At 52.5% G+C, this 20,769-nt stretch overlaps 1 protein-coding gene across 15 annotated transcripts; it reads left to right on the plus strand.

Annotated features, from left to right (window-relative positions):
• Nucleotides 1–95: 95 nt before the first annotated feature.
• On the plus strand, nt 96–19,251 carry ST6GALNAC6 (ST6 N-acetylgalactosaminide alpha-2,6-sialyltransferase 6). 15 transcript variants are annotated; one of them, XM_016163771.2, is made up of 8 exons: nt 96–1,168; nt 1,737–1,869; nt 1,990–2,137; nt 8,359–8,449; nt 10,686–10,865; nt 11,588–11,994; nt 14,431–14,538; nt 15,255–19,132. In XM_016163771.2, the coding sequence occupies exons 4-8, from the start codon at nt 8,435–8,437 to the stop codon at nt 15,703–15,705; spliced, it is 1,161 nt and encodes a 386-aa protein (XP_016019257.2). In that variant the 5' UTR covers nt 96–1,168; nt 1,737–1,869; nt 1,990–2,137; nt 8,359–8,434; the 3' UTR covers nt 15,706–19,132. The 15 variants fall into 15 exon arrangements, with proteins under 15 accessions (XP_016019257.2, XP_036094889.1, XP_016019259.2 ...); XM_016163782.2 differs by lacking the exons at nt 96–1,168; nt 1,737–1,869; nt 1,990–2,137 and adding exons at nt 7,402–7,566; nt 9,594–9,698; nt 10,265–10,507 and having other exon boundaries at nt 15,255–19,251; XM_036238996.1 differs by having other exon boundaries at nt 96–1,869.
• The last annotated feature ends 1,518 nt before the right edge of the window (nt 19,252–20,769 follow it).

Raw genomic sequence — 20,769 nt, forward strand, 5'->3', positions numbered from 1 at the left:
ATGTGGGATCTGGGTCTTCTCCCCAGGCCCGTGACTGGCTGGGCTTCTCGCCATCTAATCAGCCTGCGCGTTTCTTCCCCAAGAGCCTGCCCCTTCCCCACCAGGTCAGAGAGGTTGGCCCCATAGCTCCACTTGGCCCAGGACGTGCCCCAACTCCAACTCCGAGGCTCCATGGGACTCCCACTCTGCACCCGGGGGGGGCACTGGGAGGAGAGTCTGGAGCCTGGGAGGAAACCACTTGGGGTGTGAAGAAAATCTCTCCACTTCACGTCTCCTCCCTGGTCCAAGGTCAGATTCCAAGGCTGTTGCCAGTTAAATTCCCAGTTAACTCGAGTTGGTTACATTGCAAGAAAGTGAGGATGGGAGGAGGCGGGCAGGCCCGGGGCTCACCTTCTCTGTGCTTCATCTTCCTCACCTATGAAGTGGAAAAGTTGGCCCACCAGCAAACGGCAAGAGCATGCAGCTACCCTGGTTGGGGGGCTCGTATTAGCCTGTTTAACAGACGAGGCGAAGCCACTGGGCTTAGCCAGGATGCAGTCCCGGGTCTGAGAGCTGAGCTTGAGCATCTGGCCCCTGAGCCAAGAGGCTGAAAAGAGCCCTCCCTTCCTCTTTCCCACCTTCCTTCATCTGGAGACTAGGAAACTGACTAGTGGAGGACCAGGGCCCCAGACCTCAGGCTCTCAGCTGGGATGGAGCCCTGGGTTCTAGCATCTGGCTAGCTCCAGGAGTCGGCCACTTCGTGGGTGTGTGACCTGTGCAGTTGCCCTGGGCCCTGTGCTTGCTTAGCTTAATGCTCTTGATGCTACCTGGAAATTTGAGGAGGTCTTCCCCCCACCCCCTACAAGGGCTGTACATTTTCATTTTGTTCTAGACTTCACAAATTTTATAGCTAGTCGTGCCAAGGAGTCTGGGTGTCCTTAAGAGAGGCTGGAGACCTGGCATCTGGCCCACAGCACTGCCTTTTATGCTGTGCCTCTCCTACCCAATGCCAGGCAGGCCCAGGAAGCTCTGCAAGTGTGAGAAGAGGGAGGAGAGCCCTGAGCTGGGGAGGCAGGAAGCGCTGTGGGGGGAGGGAGAGCAGGCTGACAGCCGAACCACAGCTGCTGGCCCGGCAGTGCGAGTGTCTCTGAGCAGGCGTCAGGCAGAGGAGTGGGATGTAACTTGGCAGGTGAGTGTCTGGTGGGGTAACTTCTGGGTGCACAGGGAGGCCTGTGGAGTCAGACCAGGCCTCGTTCTGGCTCTACTTCCTGCCGGGGGACCCTGGCAGATTAGTGTGTCTCTCTGAGCCTCTGAGTTTCATCTGTAAAAAGAAGATTAAAATCACCCCTACTTCACGGGATTACATGCATTTAGAGAGATGGCATCTGTAAAGTGCCTGTCCCCAGGGCTGGCACTTGAATATGTGGGAGCCATCATTTTCGATGGGGATCGCCCTTGCTCACCTGGCCCCGCCCTCTTTGGTGGTGGCAGATGGGCAGGAAGACCTCCCATCCCTACCAGTTCTCTGTGCTCACAGCTTCATCCTAGGGCTCCAAGGCCCAAATCTACTGAGTCTGATGGAATTTGAACTCAACCCCTCCCAGGTGGTTCCTTCCTCCTCCCTTATCCCCTGGAAGATGCCAGCCCAGCCCTTGGGCCCAGTACACAGTGACTGTCCTGGCCCTGCCCCCGGGTGGGGAGTGTTTACTGCTGTATTGATTCAAGTAATGCGTCTTTCTGGTATGGTGACCTGGCAGGAGCCATCCCCTAGCTACTTCCTCCAGGCAGATGAAGATGGCATTTTCCTGGCCTGGTGACTGGTTCCAGGCCTGCTGAAGGCTCCCCGAGGATCCCTACCTCCGCCACTGCAGTTCTTGCAGCTTCCGGGAGGTGAGTTGGGGACAGGAGCTTACCCTTAGCTCTGAGGAATGTGGCGGCAGGGTGGGGGCACCTTGGTGTGCAGCCCCATTTTGGGACTTTGTCTATGCCCTGGCTCCTTTGTCCCTTCAGCCGATCTTCTGGGGACTTGCCCACTTCTTCCTGAGGCCACAGGGGAAGCCATGTGAGCTTTGCAGCCTGGAGCTATCTTCAGGAACATTTCTACTCCAAGGAGCTTGGGGCCAGGCAAGGAACTCACACTCAAACCTCATCTAGTCAGGTGAGGAAGGGAACGTCGGTTCTGCTGAGTACTGGTAGACACCTGTGTCCAGTGTCACCCGAACCAGCCTGACCACTCCAGCCTCAGTCTGTGAAGAGCCAGGTACTTCCTGGTTCCAAACCCATGCCCAGGTCTTAGGAACACTTGCTTACGGGGCAGCTGCTGCCAGCTCACCTGCTGGCAGCCCTCACCGGCCTCTCTTCAGAGGACCATCCATCTGGCTCCTTCTCTATCCAGAGGGAGGAAGGCCAGAGTCCCCAGTCCTGGCTCCCACCTTGGCCCTGGCCGGGGCCCAGTGGGTATCTTGGGGCAAGTTGTGTCCCTTTTATGGGTCCTGTTTTCAGTTTATGTAAATTGGGAGCTGGGGTGGCAGGTGAGGAGGTCTCTGAGGACTCTTTCCAAGAACCCTGTGGAAGGGGAAAATCCTAACAGTGCAAAGATTGCTAAGGTGCAAGAAGAGAGGTCACACCCAGGACCCCCACCCTGGGGCAGGAAGGGCTGAAGCAGAGGCCATCTCCCCCAGACCATGGGATCAGGGTGTGGCACTAGGAATGGCCACAGCCACCCAACCATAAAAGTCCTGCTGTGAGTGTGGGCAGGCCTGGGGCTTCAGAGCAGAAAGGCCTGTGATTATTCAGCAGACAGGCCTGGGGGAAGCCCAGCTTGGGCACCTGTGTGTGTACTCTTTGATCCTCATTTCTCCCTCTAGAAAGGGAGGATAACAGTCGTACCCATCTCATAGGCTATTTTAAGGCTTCAGTGAGGTATGTTTGCAAAGTACCTATCACAGGAGAAAGCACATGACACTTTTTCTTATTTTCGTTATTACTCAAGTGTTTGTTATCATTCTTGGGGCTGTTGAACAAACTCAAAAAGAGTCTGGAGGCGTTGGCTAGAAATAAATGATAAAGATTTATTCAAGGGTTTTAGGGCTTGCAAACTGCAAAGACAATTAGGCAATACCCAGAGTGTTCTAAATGAGAAGGAAAAGCTAAAGATTCTTTTAGTAAAAAGTATATTTTAAAGAAGAATCAGCCTTGCATTCTTGGTCTCTGGATTGGTGCCACATTGTAATCCTCTAGATGGTGGTCTAGATACTGGATGTCGGGTGGTCTGGATACTTGAACATCTTTTCCTTAGTTAATCAGAGTGTTGTTACCTGGAGGTTTGATGTCAATCTGGGCATTGATTTGGGACTGGAAAGTTCAAAAGTTTAAGTTCCCAGTGAAATAAGAATAGAATCATTTCCTCATATACCTCGACTTGATTTTAGTAATTTAGCAACTTGACTGAATTGACTTCATTTATTTTTTCACTCTATTGCTCGGGGCTCAAGAAAGCCAGTCCTATAGCAGAGCCTCCTGGGGTAAGCCAGGGCCCCAAGACATGGCAGGCCTGAGGAGGGAGCTCCGGGTCCAGATTTGGTCCTAGAGCTAGGCTGTTGCACTCTCTTATTTCTACAGGTCATTGGCCTGGGGTAGGGAGAAGGCTGGGGACAGGATGCCCTACCCTGGTGCAGCCTCCAACCTGATGGGTGACCTTGGGCCAGGAGCTCCCCTTTTCCGAGCCCCCAGCAGTTGGGTTCATCAGCCTTCCTACCTGACTGCCCTGGCCCCAGCTCTGTGGTTTGCTATCCCATCAGGCAGCTAACGAAGGCCGAGGGTGGGGAGGGGCTGAAGTTCAGGAAGCAGATGGAGGTACACACCAGAAAGGCAGGAAGCCTTTCATCCACGCTTGGCCTTCCCCACTCTCCCCCACTGCCAGTGGGCAGTGCCTCCATAGCCTGCGAGCCGGACCTTGCCCCTCAACTCCCCACTTTTGCTTTAATTAAAAACAAAGTGGTATTAACTTAACAAATTAGTCCAATACAAACAACCTGGAAGTTTATAAAGCAAAAGCGAAGGTAGCACCCACCCCTCCTGCTCCATGTCTGCTCCCCAGGGGAAACTACTGCGAGTAGTCAGTCACTCCGGATTCTTCCTGACACCCTCCATGTGCATTCACAAACGTATGCACCGATGGCAGTATTTAAAAAAAGGACTCATGCTATATATGCAGTTCATTTTGGATGAATTAAAAAATAAGCTTTTACATATGAAATCATTATATAACCGTAATCTTAAATTTTTGAAAATACAGGTAAGCCACAAGAAGAGAAAGCAACCCATAATCTCATCATTCCAGAAATAACCACTATTAACACTATGATACACAAATGGTGTCTCTCCTTATTTTTTATTTCTTTCCCCTTTTTCTCTCATTTTTCTTTTAAAACACTGTCATACACAAAAATGATGGCATTCATCATACTTGTAAGTTATAATATAACCCATGACCAGATCCTTACTAGAGATTAGACCCTTACTAGTTTCTTCCCCTCTCCCACATCCCCACCTCACCCACAGACAACTGTATTCTTGACTTTTGCTTTGAAAACTTTAAACACCCTGATAGGCAAAAGCTAGTTCCTGTCCCTGGCTCTAAGAGGTGGCCTACCTCCTGCCGTATGCTTTAATAATATATTGTGTAGTTCATTTGTCTTCCGAGACTCGTCTTTTTCATACTTTATGCCCCTAAGTTTCATCCATTTAATTGTAGCTCATTCGTTTCCCCCTGCCATTTAATATTTTACACTGTGAACATGCCATCATGCAAAAAAAATTCCATTCTCCCATTGATAGATATATGGGGCTGTTTCCAATTTAGTATTATCGAGCAGTGCTATGAACTTCGTTTTATACAGGTGTAAGAATTTCTCCAGGGCACATGCCCAGGAGACGAATGCATATTTCTACATCTTTGTTTTCCAAAGGGATTATAGAGGTACAGTTTCTTCATTTAAACATCCTGTAAATATCCTGGTCCTCCCTTCTGTCAGCACGTATTGATCTACAGCATTTGTTTTGGCAGGGCTGTGCCTTTATTTCACCAGGCCCCTATCACAGCTACTTATTAGTTTCACTATTATGTAAAATGATGTAACAAGCACCCTGAAAATGTTAAGTCAATAACATTTTTAATCCTTACAACACCCTATGAGGTTGTCCTCCTTATTTTCCAGAGGCAGGCAGAGGAAAGGTAAGCCAGGTGCCAGGCGGTACAGCTAGAGGGAGTAGAGCTGAACTTGAATCCAAGGCTGAACCTGAGGTTCACCCAGGGTGACTACTGGGGTGCAGGGCTTTGGATGCCCTGCGTAAGGGATCGCAGAGAGCAACTCAGTTGATTCCAAGCGCCATGTGCTCGGAGACTCAGTTTCCCCAAACCGAAGCCAAAAAAGCGAGACAGAAGTGAGCCCACACTAAAGGGTTCCAGAAGGTTATTTTCATTGTCACTACGGCGAAGCGCTCACGTGGCCCGCGGGGTCGCCTGCCCCTCACCCTTCTCCCCGGCACCGCCCAGGGGCGGAGCCAGCCGGGGCCCCTCGAGGCTCCGCCCGCCTCCCTGGCCTGGTCTGGAGCTTGGAGCGGCGGCGCTAGGACCCAGCGGGCCCGGGCTGCGTTGGGGCCTGGGCGGCCAGAGGAGCGCGGACCCCAGCTCCCAGCTCCTAGCGCCATGTGAGGGGACTCGGGGGCCGCGGGGGGCCGGGCGCTCCCCGGGGGAGGTGAGCTGGTGTCATGCGGGGGCGGGCAGAGGGAGGGGTGCTGCCTGCGGCCTGGGGGGATGGGGAGTAATGATGCGGGGGCTCTGGGGGCTACCCTAGACCCACTGTCTAGCCAACTGCGCCCGGAGACCGCGGTCTTCGCGCCCAAGGGCCGTCGCGGGGTTTGCTGGGCCTCCTGTAGCTGATTACCCCATTGGAACTCGGGGACCCTGCCGCTGTCCTGCTTCCCTTGCCTTCCAAGCTGGGGCTAGGGCTCCGGATGCCCCGGAGTGCCGGAGTTGGGGTCAGCGCAAAGGGGGTTGGCGCGGAGGGTGAATCGCCCCCCACCCCAGGTGGGCCTACGGGCTCGAAGGCCCCCATCTCGGAGTTAGGTGCCCCCTCCCCCTTCCTCCCGCGCGACTCGCGGGGGCATCCCGACCCTGCAGGAGGGCTTCCGGGGCTCGGAGAGGCAAAGCCCGCAAACAGGGCAGGGTGTGGCCCCCACCGTTATCCCAGGGACCCAGCCTTCCTGCACCGTTGGTTACCTTGGGGCGGAGTCCACGCTCCCCGCCCAGCGCTCTGGGCTGCCATCTCCCCAGCCTGAGCAAGTTGTTCCCCAACAGGCTTGCCCCCCACTCCCGCCTCCGTGCCAGGCTAGGTGCTGGGCACATTCCAGTTCTGGGAGATCCTCGAGGGAGATCCCATCAGCTTCGGCCCTTTGCTGCTCCCGGGAAACAAGTCTCCCCAGCAGGCTCTGGACAGCCTTGCAGGGCACTTTGCTTCTCTGAACCTGAGTTTCCTCATCTGTGAAATGGGGAGTAAGAGCCCCGACCATGCAGTGTTGCCGGGAAGATTGAGTGAGTGATGCTGAGCGTGGCTACCGCACACATTCCTGAAATGAGAGATTAGTAGCTGGGCAAGAGGTCAGAGGAAGGAGTGTTTCCCTGGCAAACTCGGTGAGGCAGGCCTTGAACAACCCTGTGAGTTGCCTATTTTTATTACTCCCATTTCACGGATGAGGAAACTGAGGCTCAGAGAGGTCACATGGCTTTACCCGAGGCCCCTCAGCCAGTCAGTGGTGGACCTAGTATCTGCACTTGAACCTAAGGTGTTGTACTGACCATGGCATTCTCAAGAGCAGAATTGCGAAGGGGGCTGACCAAGGGGATGGTCGGTGGTCCTGGCTCGGCACTGCTCAGGCAAAAGTGGGAAAGTGGAGGCGGGGAGGGGGGGGTTCGGCCTGGTAACTGGAGTGCGCTAGTGTGTCTGGAGCGAGAGGCATGGAAGCAAATAGTGGTGAGTTGGGAGCCTCGGCTCAGCTGGACCGGTGAGGGCCTGGAAAGTCAGAGGCTTCAGGGCTGACAAGGGCGACCCTGGGGTTCTGGACTCCTGGCTCTTGCCCTGATGGGCTGTGAGTGTAAGGATGGGCCACTCCTCCCTTCTGATGAGCGTCAGTTTCCTGATCTGTACCCCGTGAGAATCCCGGGGTCTCCCTGACTAGCTGGGCGAAGAGACCTGAAACCCGGCTGGGAAGGCATATGGGGGGGCCTCCTGCGGGGACGGGGCGGGGTTGGGCAGTGGGCGGAGTCAGGACCTAACCAATAAGGAGAGGCGTGGGGGCGCCTCTTGGCCTGAGGTTCTCGGGCTATTCCTGGTGGCAGTGTCGAGTAAACAGCAGCTAGGTCACGGGGTGGAGATAGTGGCGGGAGCTGTGAGGCCCCAGAAGGGGAGGGCAGAGCTGGGGAGCCCCGGCCCCAGTTTCTCCCTCTGCACTTGCTCAATTTTAGTGCCCTCTGGGCTTGAATCTGCTGGAGGTGGCTGGACACAAGCACTTGTTTGCTTTCGACAGGTGGGGATATAGAGAGATGGAGAGGAGCTGGTTCCTGCGAGGATGGGGACAGGTTGGGGAGTGAGGAACAGATCTGGGCTGGTCCTCTCACAGCGGAGGCCCCTGGGGCTGGGACAGGAAGGAAGGACTGCCCAAGGTTCCCCACCCACCCTGGGGGGGGGGGGCGCGGTCTGTGATTATGGCCATCTGACAGATTCTGAGCCCTTAACCCCCAAGATCTTACTTGTTAATTAATGAAGTCATTCAGTGACCCTCTTGCACCATCTCCAGGGACTCTGGAAGAACAGTAGAGACTTTGAGTTGGCTGCACCCTCAGGGAGCTCTCAGCCTTGGCAAGGTGACACACAGGGGAATTTCCTGTGGGGCGCGGGCTTGCCGGATGAGTGGGTGTGAACAGGGTGCAGGAGGTCAGGATGTTGCAGACAGTTTATGCAAGCCCTGGAAGCGTGCAGGTGCATAGGAGTTTGGGGACCTGCAAGGACTGTTCCTGTGTTCTGAGGGGTGCTGGCTGCCTAGGAGAGCCAAGGTGTGGGAAGGCCCCTGCTGCGGGAGCAGAGCGGGAGAGAGCAAGGGTCAGGAAGAGAGCCAGGTTCTGCCACCACTCGGCTGCGTGACCTCAGGTAGTTTTCTGCCCTTTCTGGGCCTCGGTGTCTCCATGTGCAAAATGGATATGGTCCTGAGCCTTGAAGTAATGGGTGGGTAGGAGAGCCGGCAGGGGTGGGGACAGTGTAGCCTTTGACCAGCTGGACCTAGGGGAGGGCAGCTGGCCATAACCCTTTCTGTGGCTTGCAGGCGTAAACCCACATCCCCGCCCCCGGGGCCACCTGCAGGACGCTGGCCCCTGCCCCTCCGCAGACGCTGGAGAGAGATGAGTAGCAACAAAGTAAGTCCCCCTTCATTTCTTGTCCTCACCTCAGCCTCTTACTTTCCTCGGTGGGATGGGCTCCTTTGGACCTGTCTCAGACCCAAACCATCACAAGTCTCTTCCTTGCCAAGAAGTGGCTGATACCTGTGAAGTCCCGATTTGAGCCCTGCCGTGGCCATTCATCTATATAGCTTTGGACAAGGTTCTGCCTCTCTCTTTGGGTCCAGGTGTACCTCTGTCCTTCCTAGGCTTGACCAGTCAATTTGTGATAAACGATCGTCTGAGAAGGTGACCTGGAGTGCTTTGTAGGGGGTGGGGGTGGGGAGGTAGAGGTGAATGGGAGACTGGGGGAGGGAGTCAGCCAAAGATGAGGGAGTATTGTGAGCATCACTCTGAGGGTGTCAGGATTCCCCATAATCCAGTCATTCATGCTTTCCTGAGCACCTACTATGTGCCTGGCTCTGCACACCCCTTTCCTAGGATCCACTGTACCACAGCCTTGGCAGAATCTGAGGGTTGGGGGCAGGGTGCTGTGGGTGTATCCGTCTGGGTCCAAATGGCAGAGAGAAACCATAGTAACTTGAATAGGGGAAGTTTAACTCATTTCCTGTTTAGAAAAAAAAGTGCAGCTCGCTGTCAGTGTTAATTTAACATCACATGTAGAAATGCTATGTTTTCTAGGATTCGACATTTTCAGCAATCAGGAAGTACTATATTTTGTAAATGGAAATTCCAGTACTAAAAATACAATGCTATAAATAGGATGATGTCATTTGATTCCAAAGACTATTGATATATTAGAGTGATGTGAAAATGATAACAAGAGTGAGATATTGTCTGGCAAACTTTGGGGCTGAGGTTAGGACTGTAATCCACAAGTTATCTTGGGGTCAACGCTGCAGCGGTAAGCGCTGCCGGCGAGTATTCTTGGGGCAAATAGGAAATGGGTTAATGTATAGCTATGAACTATAATCAGGCATTGGTGTAACAAGGAATTGGAACTTAAAGGAGTCCAGGAATAGCAGGTATTAGGAGCAGCCACTGCCCCCTGGGCGGAGGTCCAGGCCTTTGTGGAGAGGGCAGGGCTATGACCCACTCGATGTCAGGGAACTCCCTGTGCTGCTGTGCTGGTGGTGGAAGTTGTCATAAATCCACCTTGTAGGCTACTACACAAGAGGTCGTTCACAGGAGATAACTTCCAAGAGGCACCCAAGCTCCATACAGAATTGCTCCAGGGAGGGGAAGCTGATGGTCTCTGGGCGTTCAGGTGGGTGAGTGTACTGCATGAGCTAAACTCTGGAGAAGCTGTGATCACAGCAGGAGCCAGAGGCACTCTGTTCCCAAACCGCCTGAGGGTGGGTGTTGGAGGCAGCTGCCGAGTGCAGCTGGTTGCTGGCCATTGGGCACTGGAGACAGAGCACATGCCTGAGAAGCCACCATGTGCACTGTGGGAGCAAGTGCCCCAGAAGCAAATACAAAGCCCACCAGAACCTGGAAGCAAAATCCTTTCCTTCTGCAGTGTCTCTCAAGCGCCCTCTACTGAGAAACCGTAATATGCAGTTAGCTTGCATGGAAAAACAAGGGAAGGGCCCAGATCTATTTTCACAGAGCTGGCGAAAAGGGTGAATTTGGAGCCGAGAAGCAATACATCGATAATCAGCACAGGGGGCTCAGCACAAAGAGCCAGACTCCCAGGTCTCACCTCGCCTTGCAGACCCTGGGCAAATGAATCCCTGCGGGCACTTTGGATATCACTTTCCTGCCCTGTCAGCCACATGGCGGTACACTGACTATCCATGCAGCCCGATTCCTGACCAGGTCCATCCCCTCCAGGTTTAGATAAATGAAGATTTACGGAGAGTCGCTGTTTGGAGAAGACCTGAATCCTCTCATTGGACTGCCCTGCCTTCCTCTAAGCATCCTTCCAGCTGCAGCTGGAGGGATCCTTCTGATACCCACATCCAGTCCAATCCAGCAGACCCTCCTCCTGAGGACGCTCTGTACTCCAGGCCTTACCCTGAGAGCTGAGATACGGTGGGGAGCGAGGCTGACCCAGTCCCAGCCTCAGAGCTCATGGTAATGTGATCAGTGCTGTGATGGGGGTCCTCAGGGCTGGAGGAGGCCTTCCTGGAGGAGGTAGTGTCTGAACTGGTCTGGAATGAGGAGCAGGAGTTAGCTGGGCACGGAGCAGCAAGGAGGCGGGGCACCGAGTCTGCCAGGTCCCTGGGTCCTCACTGGCCTCTCCTTTCTCCAGGAGCAGCGGTCAGCAGTATTCGTGATCCTCTTTGCTCTCATCACCATCCTCATCCTCTACAGCTCCAATAGTGCCAATGAGGTCTTCCATTACGGCTCCCTGCGGGTCCACAGCCGCCGGCCCTTCAACTTCAAGAAGTGGAGCATCACTGATGGTTATGTTCCCATTCTCGGCAACAAGGTAGGGCGGCCTCTTTGGGGAGCTCCCTGGGAGATGCCTGGTGGCTGATCTCCCCACCGCCCACCATCACGGCCCCCTCCTCCTCCTCTTCTCTCCATTCCTTCCATCCCTCCTAAAGAAAAGGGTGGACCCTGGGAGCCAAGGCCCTGGCTTCCAGTGCCTTCAGTCCCTTGTTTGCTGTGTGACCTTGGACAAGAGCCCTGCCCTCTCTGGACCTCATTTCCCTCCAGGTTCCCATCTTTAGCACTAAAATCCTACTATCTCCTCAGTCGAAATCCCTTTGGAAAGGTGTCTCTGTTTTTCACTGATATTTCTCTGCTAGGGAGTCCACACGAGGTTTGGGAAGGCACAGGGAAACCTGACAATGCAGAAACAGCCATTGCTCCTGTCGCTCTTGATCTCCTGTCCCTATTTGACGTTCTTCCCAGCACACTTTACCTGCCACCTACTATTATTTTATCTTTTACCTGTTTGCTTTCTGTCTCCCCAGCCATGAGTATCTGAAGGCAGGAGTGGGGTTTCTTTTGCTCATTGCTCTGTCGCAGTACTTGGCCATGAGCCAGCTTGCTATAAATATCTCTTAAACTACTGGCTGAATGGGCTTTGGTTTCTTCCTTTAAAATGGGCATAATAATTCTGGTCACCAGGGGGACTGGACGTACAAAGCACAGTTCCTGGCATGGAGTGGCTGTGACAGTGTTGACTCTCCTTTCCCTCCCCAGACGCTGCCCTCCCGGTGCCACCAGTGTGTGATAGTCACCAGCTCCAGCCACCTGCTGGGCACCAAGCTGGGACCTGAGATTGAACAGGCCGAGTGCACGATCCGCATGAATGACGCGCCCACCACGGGCTACTCAGCTGATGTGGGCAACAAGACCACCTTCCGCGTGGTGGCCCATTCCAGTGTGTTCCGTGTGCTGCGGAAGCCCCAGGAGTTCATCAACCGCACTCCCGAAGTGGTGTTCATCTTCTGGGGCCCCCCAGACAAGATGCAGAAGTCCCAGGGCAGCCTCGTGCATGTCATCCAGCGGACAGGCCTGTTATTCCCCAACTTGGAGGCCTACGCCGTCTCTCCCGGCCGCATGCGCCAGTTTGACGACCTCTTCCGGGGTGAGACGGGCAAGGACAGGTACCAGCCTCCTGCCTGCCCCCTCTAGCCAGCCCTCTGCTCCCCTTCCACGAGCTCAGAGGGCCTGCTGCTCCCGGCATGCACTGCTCTGAGGGCGTGGTCACTTCTCGCCGCCGCCTGCCCGGGTCTCCTGGGTTTGCTACGGGAGTTCTCTTCATGTCCAGCTCTTAGCAAAAGTCGCTTCCAACATGCTCTGCATGGCCTCGTCTCCCCCAGAGGGTTTCCTTCCAGCGCTTCTTGCTTTAAACACTCCGTTGCTCCCAGCATGCTCTGTTCTAAGCATCTCCCAGCCCCACTCTGACTAATCTGAGGCTAGGCCAGTGCCATCCAATAGAAATGTAATGTGAGCCACATATACAATTTAAATTTATGTAGTAGCCACATTAAAAAAGTAAAAATAAACATGTAAAGTTATTTTTAACGTTTTATTTAACTCAGTATGTCCAAATGTGGTCCTGTACATATTTTGTTCGACTTACACCTAAATAGTTAAAGTTTTGGAGCTACTGTAAATGGTATTTACAAAAATTTTTTCTGGCTCCTTATTATTCCTTGCCAGTATTTCGAAATATGATCGATTCTTTGTGTGTTGACCTTATATCCTGTAATCCTGCTAAATTTACTTACTGATTCTAGGAGATTTTTGTAGATTCTTTGGGATTTTCTGTGCATTTGATCATGTATCATGTAAGGACATGCAAATAAGGACAGTTTTATTCCTTCCTTTCTGATATGTATACCTCTTATTTCTTTTTCTTGTCTTATTGCACCGACTAGGATTTTCAATACGACGTTGAATTGTATTTGAAATGGCAACAGTAGACATCCGTGCGTTGGTCCCAGTCTTGGGGAAAGCATTTAGTTTTTCATTATTGAATATGATGTTAGTTATAGTTTTTTTTTAGCTGTCGTGTATCAGTCTGAGGAAGTTCCCATTGCTTACTGGTTTGCTAAGTTTTTATCATTCCTGGGTATTGAATTTTATCAAATTTTTTTGCATTAATTGTCATTATGTGGTTTTTCTTAAGACTATTAATATGGTGGCTTGTATTGATTGATTTTTTTTTTTTTTTTTTTTTTTTTTTTTTTTTTTTTACACCTGTAGATCTTCCTAGGTAGTCTCCCATCTAAGTACTAACCAGGCCTGACCCTTAGCTTCTGAGATCAGCCAGGACCTGGCTTGTTCAGGGTAGCATGGCTGTAGACTGATCTTTAAATGTTGAGTTCGCCTTGCATTTTTGGAGTAAACTCCACTTGGTTGGGGCGTATTATTTTTATATATTACTGGATATGATTTGCTAAGATTTTGTTGAGATTTTCGTGTCTGTGTTCATGAGAGATATTGGTTTGCAGTTTATTTTGTACTGTCTTTGCCTAGTTTTGGTATCAGGATAACTCTAGCTGCAGAAAATGAATTGGGAAATGATTCCTTTTCCATTTTCTGGAAGAGATTTTATAGAATTGTTGTTATTTCTTCTTTAAATGTTTGGTAGAATTGGCCAATGAAACTATCTGGGCCTGGAGAGTTCTTTTTCAGATTTTAAACTATGAATTCAATTTCTTTCATGGTTACAAGATATTCAGGTTATCTTTTTCATCTTGGGTGAGTTTTAGTAGTTCCTAGTTTTCAAGGAATTAGCCCATTGCATGGAGTTGTCGTGTAGGTAATTTTTCTGTGGTATGTTATTTCTTTTATGTTTAGAGGGTCTATGATGATATCCTCTTTTTAATTCTTGATTTTGGTAATTTGTGTTTTTTCTTTTTATTAGTCTTGCGAGATTATTATTTTTTAAAAAACTTCAAAGAACCGCCTCCAATCAATAATATCCAAAGTATTTTCAGTTCAACATGTAATCGATGTCAAAAACTATGAGTGATGTATTCTACACTTTTTTGGACTCTAAGAAATCTGACGTGTGTTTTATATGATGGCACATTTCAACCGCATGCTCAGTGCTCCCGTGTGCCCTCATGGGCCACACGTGTCTGCTAGAGTGAGAAGCACAGCTCTGGGCTCTCAGCTACTTCTTCCATGCTTCGCTATGAACTTGTTACTCCCAGCATGACCGTCTTGGTTTGTCTCCCCTTGGGAATTTGCTCCTAGCATGGGCATAGCTGCTTCTAGCATGTTCTGTGATCATGGTCACTCCCAGCCTGGTCTCACGTGTGACCAGTCTCTCAAGGAGTTTATTACCAGCATGCCCTATCCCTACTCTTTCCCTGCCAACGACCTCTCTCCAGACCCCTCATCTCTGCCCAGACCAGCCCCCTACTGGCATTGGGCTGGACCAAGGGTGACTGAAGTTGCCCCCCATCCCCTTGCCCGATGAGTTGGTGGATGGAGTTCTTGGAAGCTCTGTGGGGGTTGACTGGTCCTCCCTGCCTGCCCCACCCCTGCCTGCATGCCCCCTCATCATGCTCCCTCTCTGCCCCCAGGGAAAAGTCCCATTCGTGGTTGAGCACAGGCTGGTTCACCATGGTGATTGCGGTGGAGCTGTGTGACCACGTGCACGTCTATGGCATGGTCCCCCCCGACTACTGCAGGTGAGCCCCTCCAGGACAATGCCCAGTCGCTGGCTGTGGGATGGAGCTGGGGGCCTGGAAACCATGGCTGGGGGGCCTTCGAGGGCTGCTGTTCGTTGGTATTCAAACTGCTCTGCAGAGAGCTAGGCTCCTTGGAGCTACCTTGGGGGCCTCTACCACAAGCTCAGCAAGAGTCCAGAGTTTATATATTAATAGTAAGTATTATTATTACTATATGAAAATCCCATGAGGTGACAGCTGTTCTTTACTGAGTGCTGACCATGTCGCAGGCTTAGCTATACTTATTATCTCATTCACTCCTCACAGTGACTCCAAGTGATAAGGTACGTTATCCTCCCCATTTCATGAATGAGAAAAACTGAGAAGGACGTTTGTGAGTGGCCTAAGGTCCCACAAACAGTAATGTGTGGGGACCAGGCTCCAGAGCCCATAGTCCTTTACCCTACTCTGCCACCCTCTTAGGGACAGGAAAATGTCCACTGCATTAAAAAAAAAAAAAAAAAAAAAAAAAAAAAAAAAAAGAAAAAAGAAAACATTTCCGTGGTCACCACCCTTGTTCACTTTATGCTTATTTTATAGATGGGGAAACTGAGGCCCAGGGAGGGGCAGGGATTTTCCCTCACGGAGGTCCTTCAGCAGGTCAGGGGCTGGAAAAAGCAAAGGCTGTGCCAGTGCCCACCCCGCCCTCACGGCCCCATCTGCTCTGCCCCAGCCAGCGGTCCCGCCTGCAGCGCATGCCCTACCACTACTATGAGCCCAAGGGGCCGGACGAGTGTGTCACCTACATCCAGAATGAGCACAGCCGCAAGGGCAACCACCACCGCTTCATCACCGAGAAGAGAGTCTTCTCGTCCTGGGCCCAGCAGTACGGGATCACCTTCTCCCATCCCTCCTGGACCTAGGCCGCCTTGCCTGTGGGGCTCTCGCAAGGGACACAGAAGTGGCTCTCTGCCCAACCACTTGATCAAGGGCCATCTCCTGGCCAATCAAGGTTGGCCAGAGTGTCTTCTGGCCAATCAGGGTGTTGAAGAGTGTGTATCCTCCAGCCAGTCAGGGCCTGGGGGCATCTCTTGGCCAATCAGGGATTTGGGCTTCTATGTGGTTAATCAGGGGTGTCGGGATTTCTTGGGCAGTCAGGGTCAGAGTAGTCAATCAGGGTATTTCTGAGTAATGTGAGGCTAAGGACGTGTTCTTTCCCATGAGGCCTTGATTCAGAGCCCCAGTAGGGCCCTCGAATTACTTCCTGTTGGCCGGAACAGTGGGGTTCTAGCCCAAGGAGCTGGGAACTTTGTGTTGTCCCTCACTTCCCAGAACCAGAAAGAGAAGTTGCGTGGAGAGTGGGCACTGTCTGGAGTCTGGGCCAGGGCACTCGTGGGATTGTGCCAGGGGGGTCCCAGAGGTGGGAGGCTGGCTCTCCCCTGAGTGGCCTTGGCTCTCCCCTGAGTGGCCTTGGACAAATCCCTTTTGCCCATGTCGGGTTTTGGGGGTCTGGGGTTCCCTTGTTGGGGGGCCGAACTCCCTAGGGACCCGGAGTTCCCTTCCCCATCTCTTCCTGGAAATGAAGGTATTTTTGCACAAATTCCCCCAGGTCTGGGAGACTCTGATAAGAATGAGACAAACCAGCTGTTTCTTCGCCCTCCCCCAAGCTGCCCTTAGCTTGGCTCTTAAAGAGCCAGGCCCGCTTTTCTGCTATCCAGCAGTGAGGCTTTCTCCCTGTTGGAGGAGCCTTTGGGGCGGAGGAAGGGGGGACCTAGACAAATTGGGGCTTCAAGCAGCCCAAGATTTTCCCTCCAGCTGGGCCTGGGAAAGCTCTAGGGGTCCAGAAGCTGTGTTGCCTGGGTTCAAGCAGCCCTCACTCTGTATCAGGCACTTTATTGCTGGGCCTTAGCGGGTTGGGTTTGCCCTCCGCTCTTCTGGATCCTGGAAGGGAAGTTTGGAGGCCTTCCCGGAGGAGGTTGTGGAATGGGAGGGGCCAGGTGGAGGAGAAGGAGGAGGCTAGAAGCAAGCGATTGCACATTGGGGTGGGGGGTGGGGGCCAGTGGCCCCTCTAGAATTGGTTTTGTAATGATTTGTACAGGAATAAATGCTCCTAAGCTCCGATTCCATCTCCTGTGTCTCCTGATCGAGCCGGGCTCTCTCTGGCCCGTGGCTTTAGGCCTCCTCGAGACAGTCAAGTGCCCACACCCTCTAGGTCAGGAGTACAAGCAGGATGGCCAGCTTTGTCAGCTGGCCAGTGAGTCATGCATTTTGCAGCTGGGGTGGAGAGTTGGCAGCTCTGGGGGTTGGGGAGGTGGGGAGGTCCCCAAGCCAAACCTACCTGGCTTTTCCAGTCCTGCCTCCCCCTGCCTATGTGACCTTGGGCAAGTCAGTTCCCCTCCTCAGAGCCCCAGTTTCCTCATGGCTGAACCAGGACCACTCCTTGCCCTCAAGGAGCTCAGGTTCTAGAGAGGGGAGGGGCCCCATGACAGGTTCTGCCCCAGTCAGGCCACCATGGGCAGTAAGGGCTACAAAGACAATAATACAAGTGATATGAGAGGGGGTTTTGAAGAGGTGATGTTCTCTGAAGACGTGAATGATGAGGAAGAGACTTCTGCAAAGGTTGGGGGAAGAGCTTCCTGCAGGGAGAAAAAGGGGCGGGAGAAAATGACATTCCTGCCACAGAATGCTGTTTGGGGACAGTTGGGAGGAGGTCAGAGCAGCAGGTTGAGGTGGGGAGGGCAGAGGGCAGGCAGCAGGGTCAGAGGTGGGGCCTGGAGTCCTGAAGGCCGGCAGCAGTAAGGTCCTCCAGGGCCCCACAGGTGGGAGGCAAGCATGGCTGCTACTCCGGGAGGGGTGTGGCGAGCTGTGGTTGAGTAAAAGGCCTTGTTTACAACTCTAGATTGGCAGGAGAAGCGGGGTCTGTGACTCTGGGAGATTACAACCTGTTGAGGCAGATAAGATGCCCTTGGGAGCTGAGGCCTAACAAAGGGTGACTGTGAGACAAGGGCAGGCCGCCTGCTCCGGACCAGGAAGGCTCTCCGGGCGCTGGGCCAGCCGCGGTGGTGGGCCATGGAGCTGGGGGGAGAGAACAGTGACCTGCATTTGTCTCTCAATTCAAGGATACATCCTCTCAGTAAGTAGCCACGCGCCATGTGCTGTATTAGGTGCACCTGCAGAGGGGCGGAATGTCAGGTGGGAAGAATGGCCTGAACAATAGCCCCGCAGTGGGACCCATGGCCTCCGTCAGTAGGCAGCTGAGGGAGCCGTGGGAATGAGACCATTAGGGACCAGATGGCAGAAGGCTATCAGCCTGAGGAGGGCAAAGGCTCCAACCCTCTTGCTTGGAGAGGACGTCTTTGCTTGGATAGCCGCAGGACAGTCAGGAGGCTGGGAGGTCACCAGGCCCAGGGCCCAGTGATGGTGGTGGTGGGAATGTCAGAGGGACAGGGATTCCTTGCAAAGTCATCGCGTGGGGACCCTGAGGCCCTGCATGGGGGTGGGGATACTGTACACTCCAGCCTCGTGCAACGGCTCCTGGGAATTTGCCCACTGGTGGGCTTGAAGGGAGACGCAGGAGGGCGTCAAGAGGGCGTGGACCCCGGGAAAGTTCGGTTTGGCAGCAAGAGGTAGGACTTTGGTGAAGGACGCTGAGGCCAGGAGGCCTGGGGCCTAGTCCACAACCCCACAATCTTCCACTCCCTCAGAGAGGGTCCCACAGAGACCGGCATACTCATTGCCAAAGTTATCTTCCCGAAGCCACCTCTTCAGGGTCCCCTTTGCTCTGAAACCTTCACTGGCTCCCCACCGTGGCCAAGACTAAACCCACCTCCTCGTTTGGGGTTCAGGGCTCCCCCCTACATCCCTGTGTGTCCCTCTCACCCCTGTGAGACCCCCACCCTGCTTGAGGATGGGGGCATCTCCCACTGGCTGCAAACCCAACATGTGCTTCCCGGGGCAGGCCCTCCTGCTGTTTCCTGCAGATGCTCAGGCCCCGCCTGGAGCAGCCCCTAAGGGGCGCTGTGTGCTGCCTCCGGGATCCAGCCGTGACCCTCGGAGTGAGGCCATCCCAGATTCATTCCCCATGCTCCGATGCTGGCTCATTTTTAAAGCTTGGGAATTTTTTATTTAGCCAGCATATTTTCAAAATGTATTTTAAAATTGGTTTCACTTTATATGGTTATATTTGCAGGTATTTTTATGTTATAAAAATAACTGAAACCATACAAATGATATAAGATGGACAGTGAAGGCATCGCTCGGTCCTATTCCCTGTTAGCAGTCTAGGGTATAACCTTCCAGATTTTTCTTCCGTGCAATTGTTTTCCTTCCCTCTGCTCTTCTCCCTCTCTGTCCTTCCCTTCCTTCATCTCTCCCTCCCTCTGCTTGTTCCTTCTCTCCTTCCTGGCTCCTCTCTTCCTCCTTTTTTTTCTTTCTTTAGGTTATAGCTGAGGAAAAAAAAAAAAATCCTGAAACTCCAATATTCCAGCATCGGTGAAAAATCCATAGGTCATATGCAAATGAAATAATTAAAACAAGTACTTAAAATAGTGTTCTCCAGTTTTTAAGATTTTTAAACTTTTTTTATTGTGGTTATAAACATAAGATTTACAAGGTAGCCATTTTTAAGTGTACAGTTCAATAGTTATGTTTACATTGTTGTGAGACAGATCTCTGGAACTCGTTCATCTTGCAGATCTGAAACTCTGTATACATTAAACAAACCCCTTTCCCCGCCCCCCTCAGCCCCTGGCACTACTTTCTGTTTCTCTGAATTTGATTACTCTAGGTACCTCACGCAAGTGGACTCATACGGTATTTGTCTTTTTGCAACTGGCTTATTTCACTTAGCATAATGTCCTCAAGGTACATTAGTGTTAAAAGTGTTTTATATGTAAAGTACTAGGTGCTTGTTGTATTAAAAAGAAAATGGGAATTTTACCGTGGGGTGGGAGGAATCACGTGCACACACCCACCCTCTCAGTTCTGCTTCATTAATTTTAAGATGCCATCGATTTGCTTCTAAGACAACGTGATTTCAGAGATGTTAAAATGCGAAGGAAAAAATTGAGGAATAGATTTTGCACACGCACGTCCCTGTGTGTTTAGAATCGCCGAAGGGGGGATAAGACCCGGACAGCGGCGCCTTCTGCCTAGTGTCTTGTCCCGCTAGCTCTGGCTTTCTTTCCCATGCCGACTCTAGGGGGGTCACCACCTCCCCACACGCCTGGCTGCACCACCAGCCAGCCAGTCCTCACCGGCCCCAGGGAACCATCCTGTACACATTTTGTGCCCACGCGTGGGATTCCTAAGGTGAGGGGCACATTTGAAATTTTGATTGACATCATTAATTTGCTTTCCCCGACGCTCATGCCAATCTGCACAGCCACCTACAGCTTTGCAGAGGGTCTTTTTTTTAAACAACTTCTGTGGCAGACCGCCCGTCCCAGCAGCTGCCCCTCCCACAGATGGGGAAACTAAGGTCCCAAGGAGTAAAGACCTTGTTCGATGTCATAGGTGGCAGAGTTGGGACTAGATCCAGGCTTCCTGGTGTCCAGGCTCTTGCTAAGAAACCACCCACCTGAAATGGTGTCCCAGGAAGTCTTACTCTCCTGCTGAAACACCTTCCATGGCTCCCTAGTACCGGCGAGACAAATTCTGAATTTAACCCACTCCCTCTGTCTGGGACTGCTGCCTTCAAGGTCATGGCGTGGTCTAGGGGTCAAGTGTATGAGTTCTGAAGCTGCACGGTGCTGGTCTCCGCCCTGCTCATTACTGAGCGCTAATTGTCATGTGTCAGGCCCCTCAGATAAACACATCACTTTCTACTTGGGAAGCTTAGGCGAGCCAGCTTACAGGTGTGAAACTCACTTTCCTTCATGCTTAAGGATTCACAGACATGGCCAGAGTCCACACTTGGTGTGCCATGAGCGCTCATTAACGGGAGCCGTTCTTTTTATCAGGATCGTCGGTCCCCGATCTGGGTACAGCATTCTGAACGTCCCACGTCCTCGAGCTCACCTCATTGGGAGCTGCCAGGCAGCTGCATGGAGGCCGGGCTGGTTTTTAGAATCTATATGACCGCCAGCTGGCAGAGGGTTTTGTGGGTGCTCTTTGGGGTCCTGGGGAGTGTCTGTCCCAGAGGAGACCTTGGGATCCCTTTCAACAAGGAAGGAAGAATTCCAGGTGGGTCTTGGCCCAGGGGCCGCTGGGCAAGATCTGAGGAGGGGCTGGGGGACTCATCTGGCCAGCAAA

Source organism: Rousettus aegyptiacus, unplaced genomic scaffold (genome assembly GCF_014176215.1).
Source record: "Rousettus aegyptiacus isolate mRouAeg1 unplaced genomic scaffold, mRouAeg1.p scaffold_m13_p_3, whole genome shotgun sequence".
Taxonomy (NCBI): Eukaryota; Metazoa; Chordata; class Mammalia; order Chiroptera; family Pteropodidae; genus Rousettus; species Rousettus aegyptiacus.

Coding starts and splice junctions, on each gene's coding strand:
- ST6GALNAC6 (XM_036238996.1), top strand. Junction 10,866..11,587: donor TTCCCATTCTCGGCAACAAG/GTAGGGCGGCCT, acceptor TTCCCTCCCCAG/ACGCTGCCCTCCCGGTGCCA. Junction 14,539..15,254: donor GTCCCCCCCGACTACTGCAG/GTGAGCCCCTCC, acceptor TGCCCCAGCCAG/CGGTCCCGCCTGCAGCGCAT.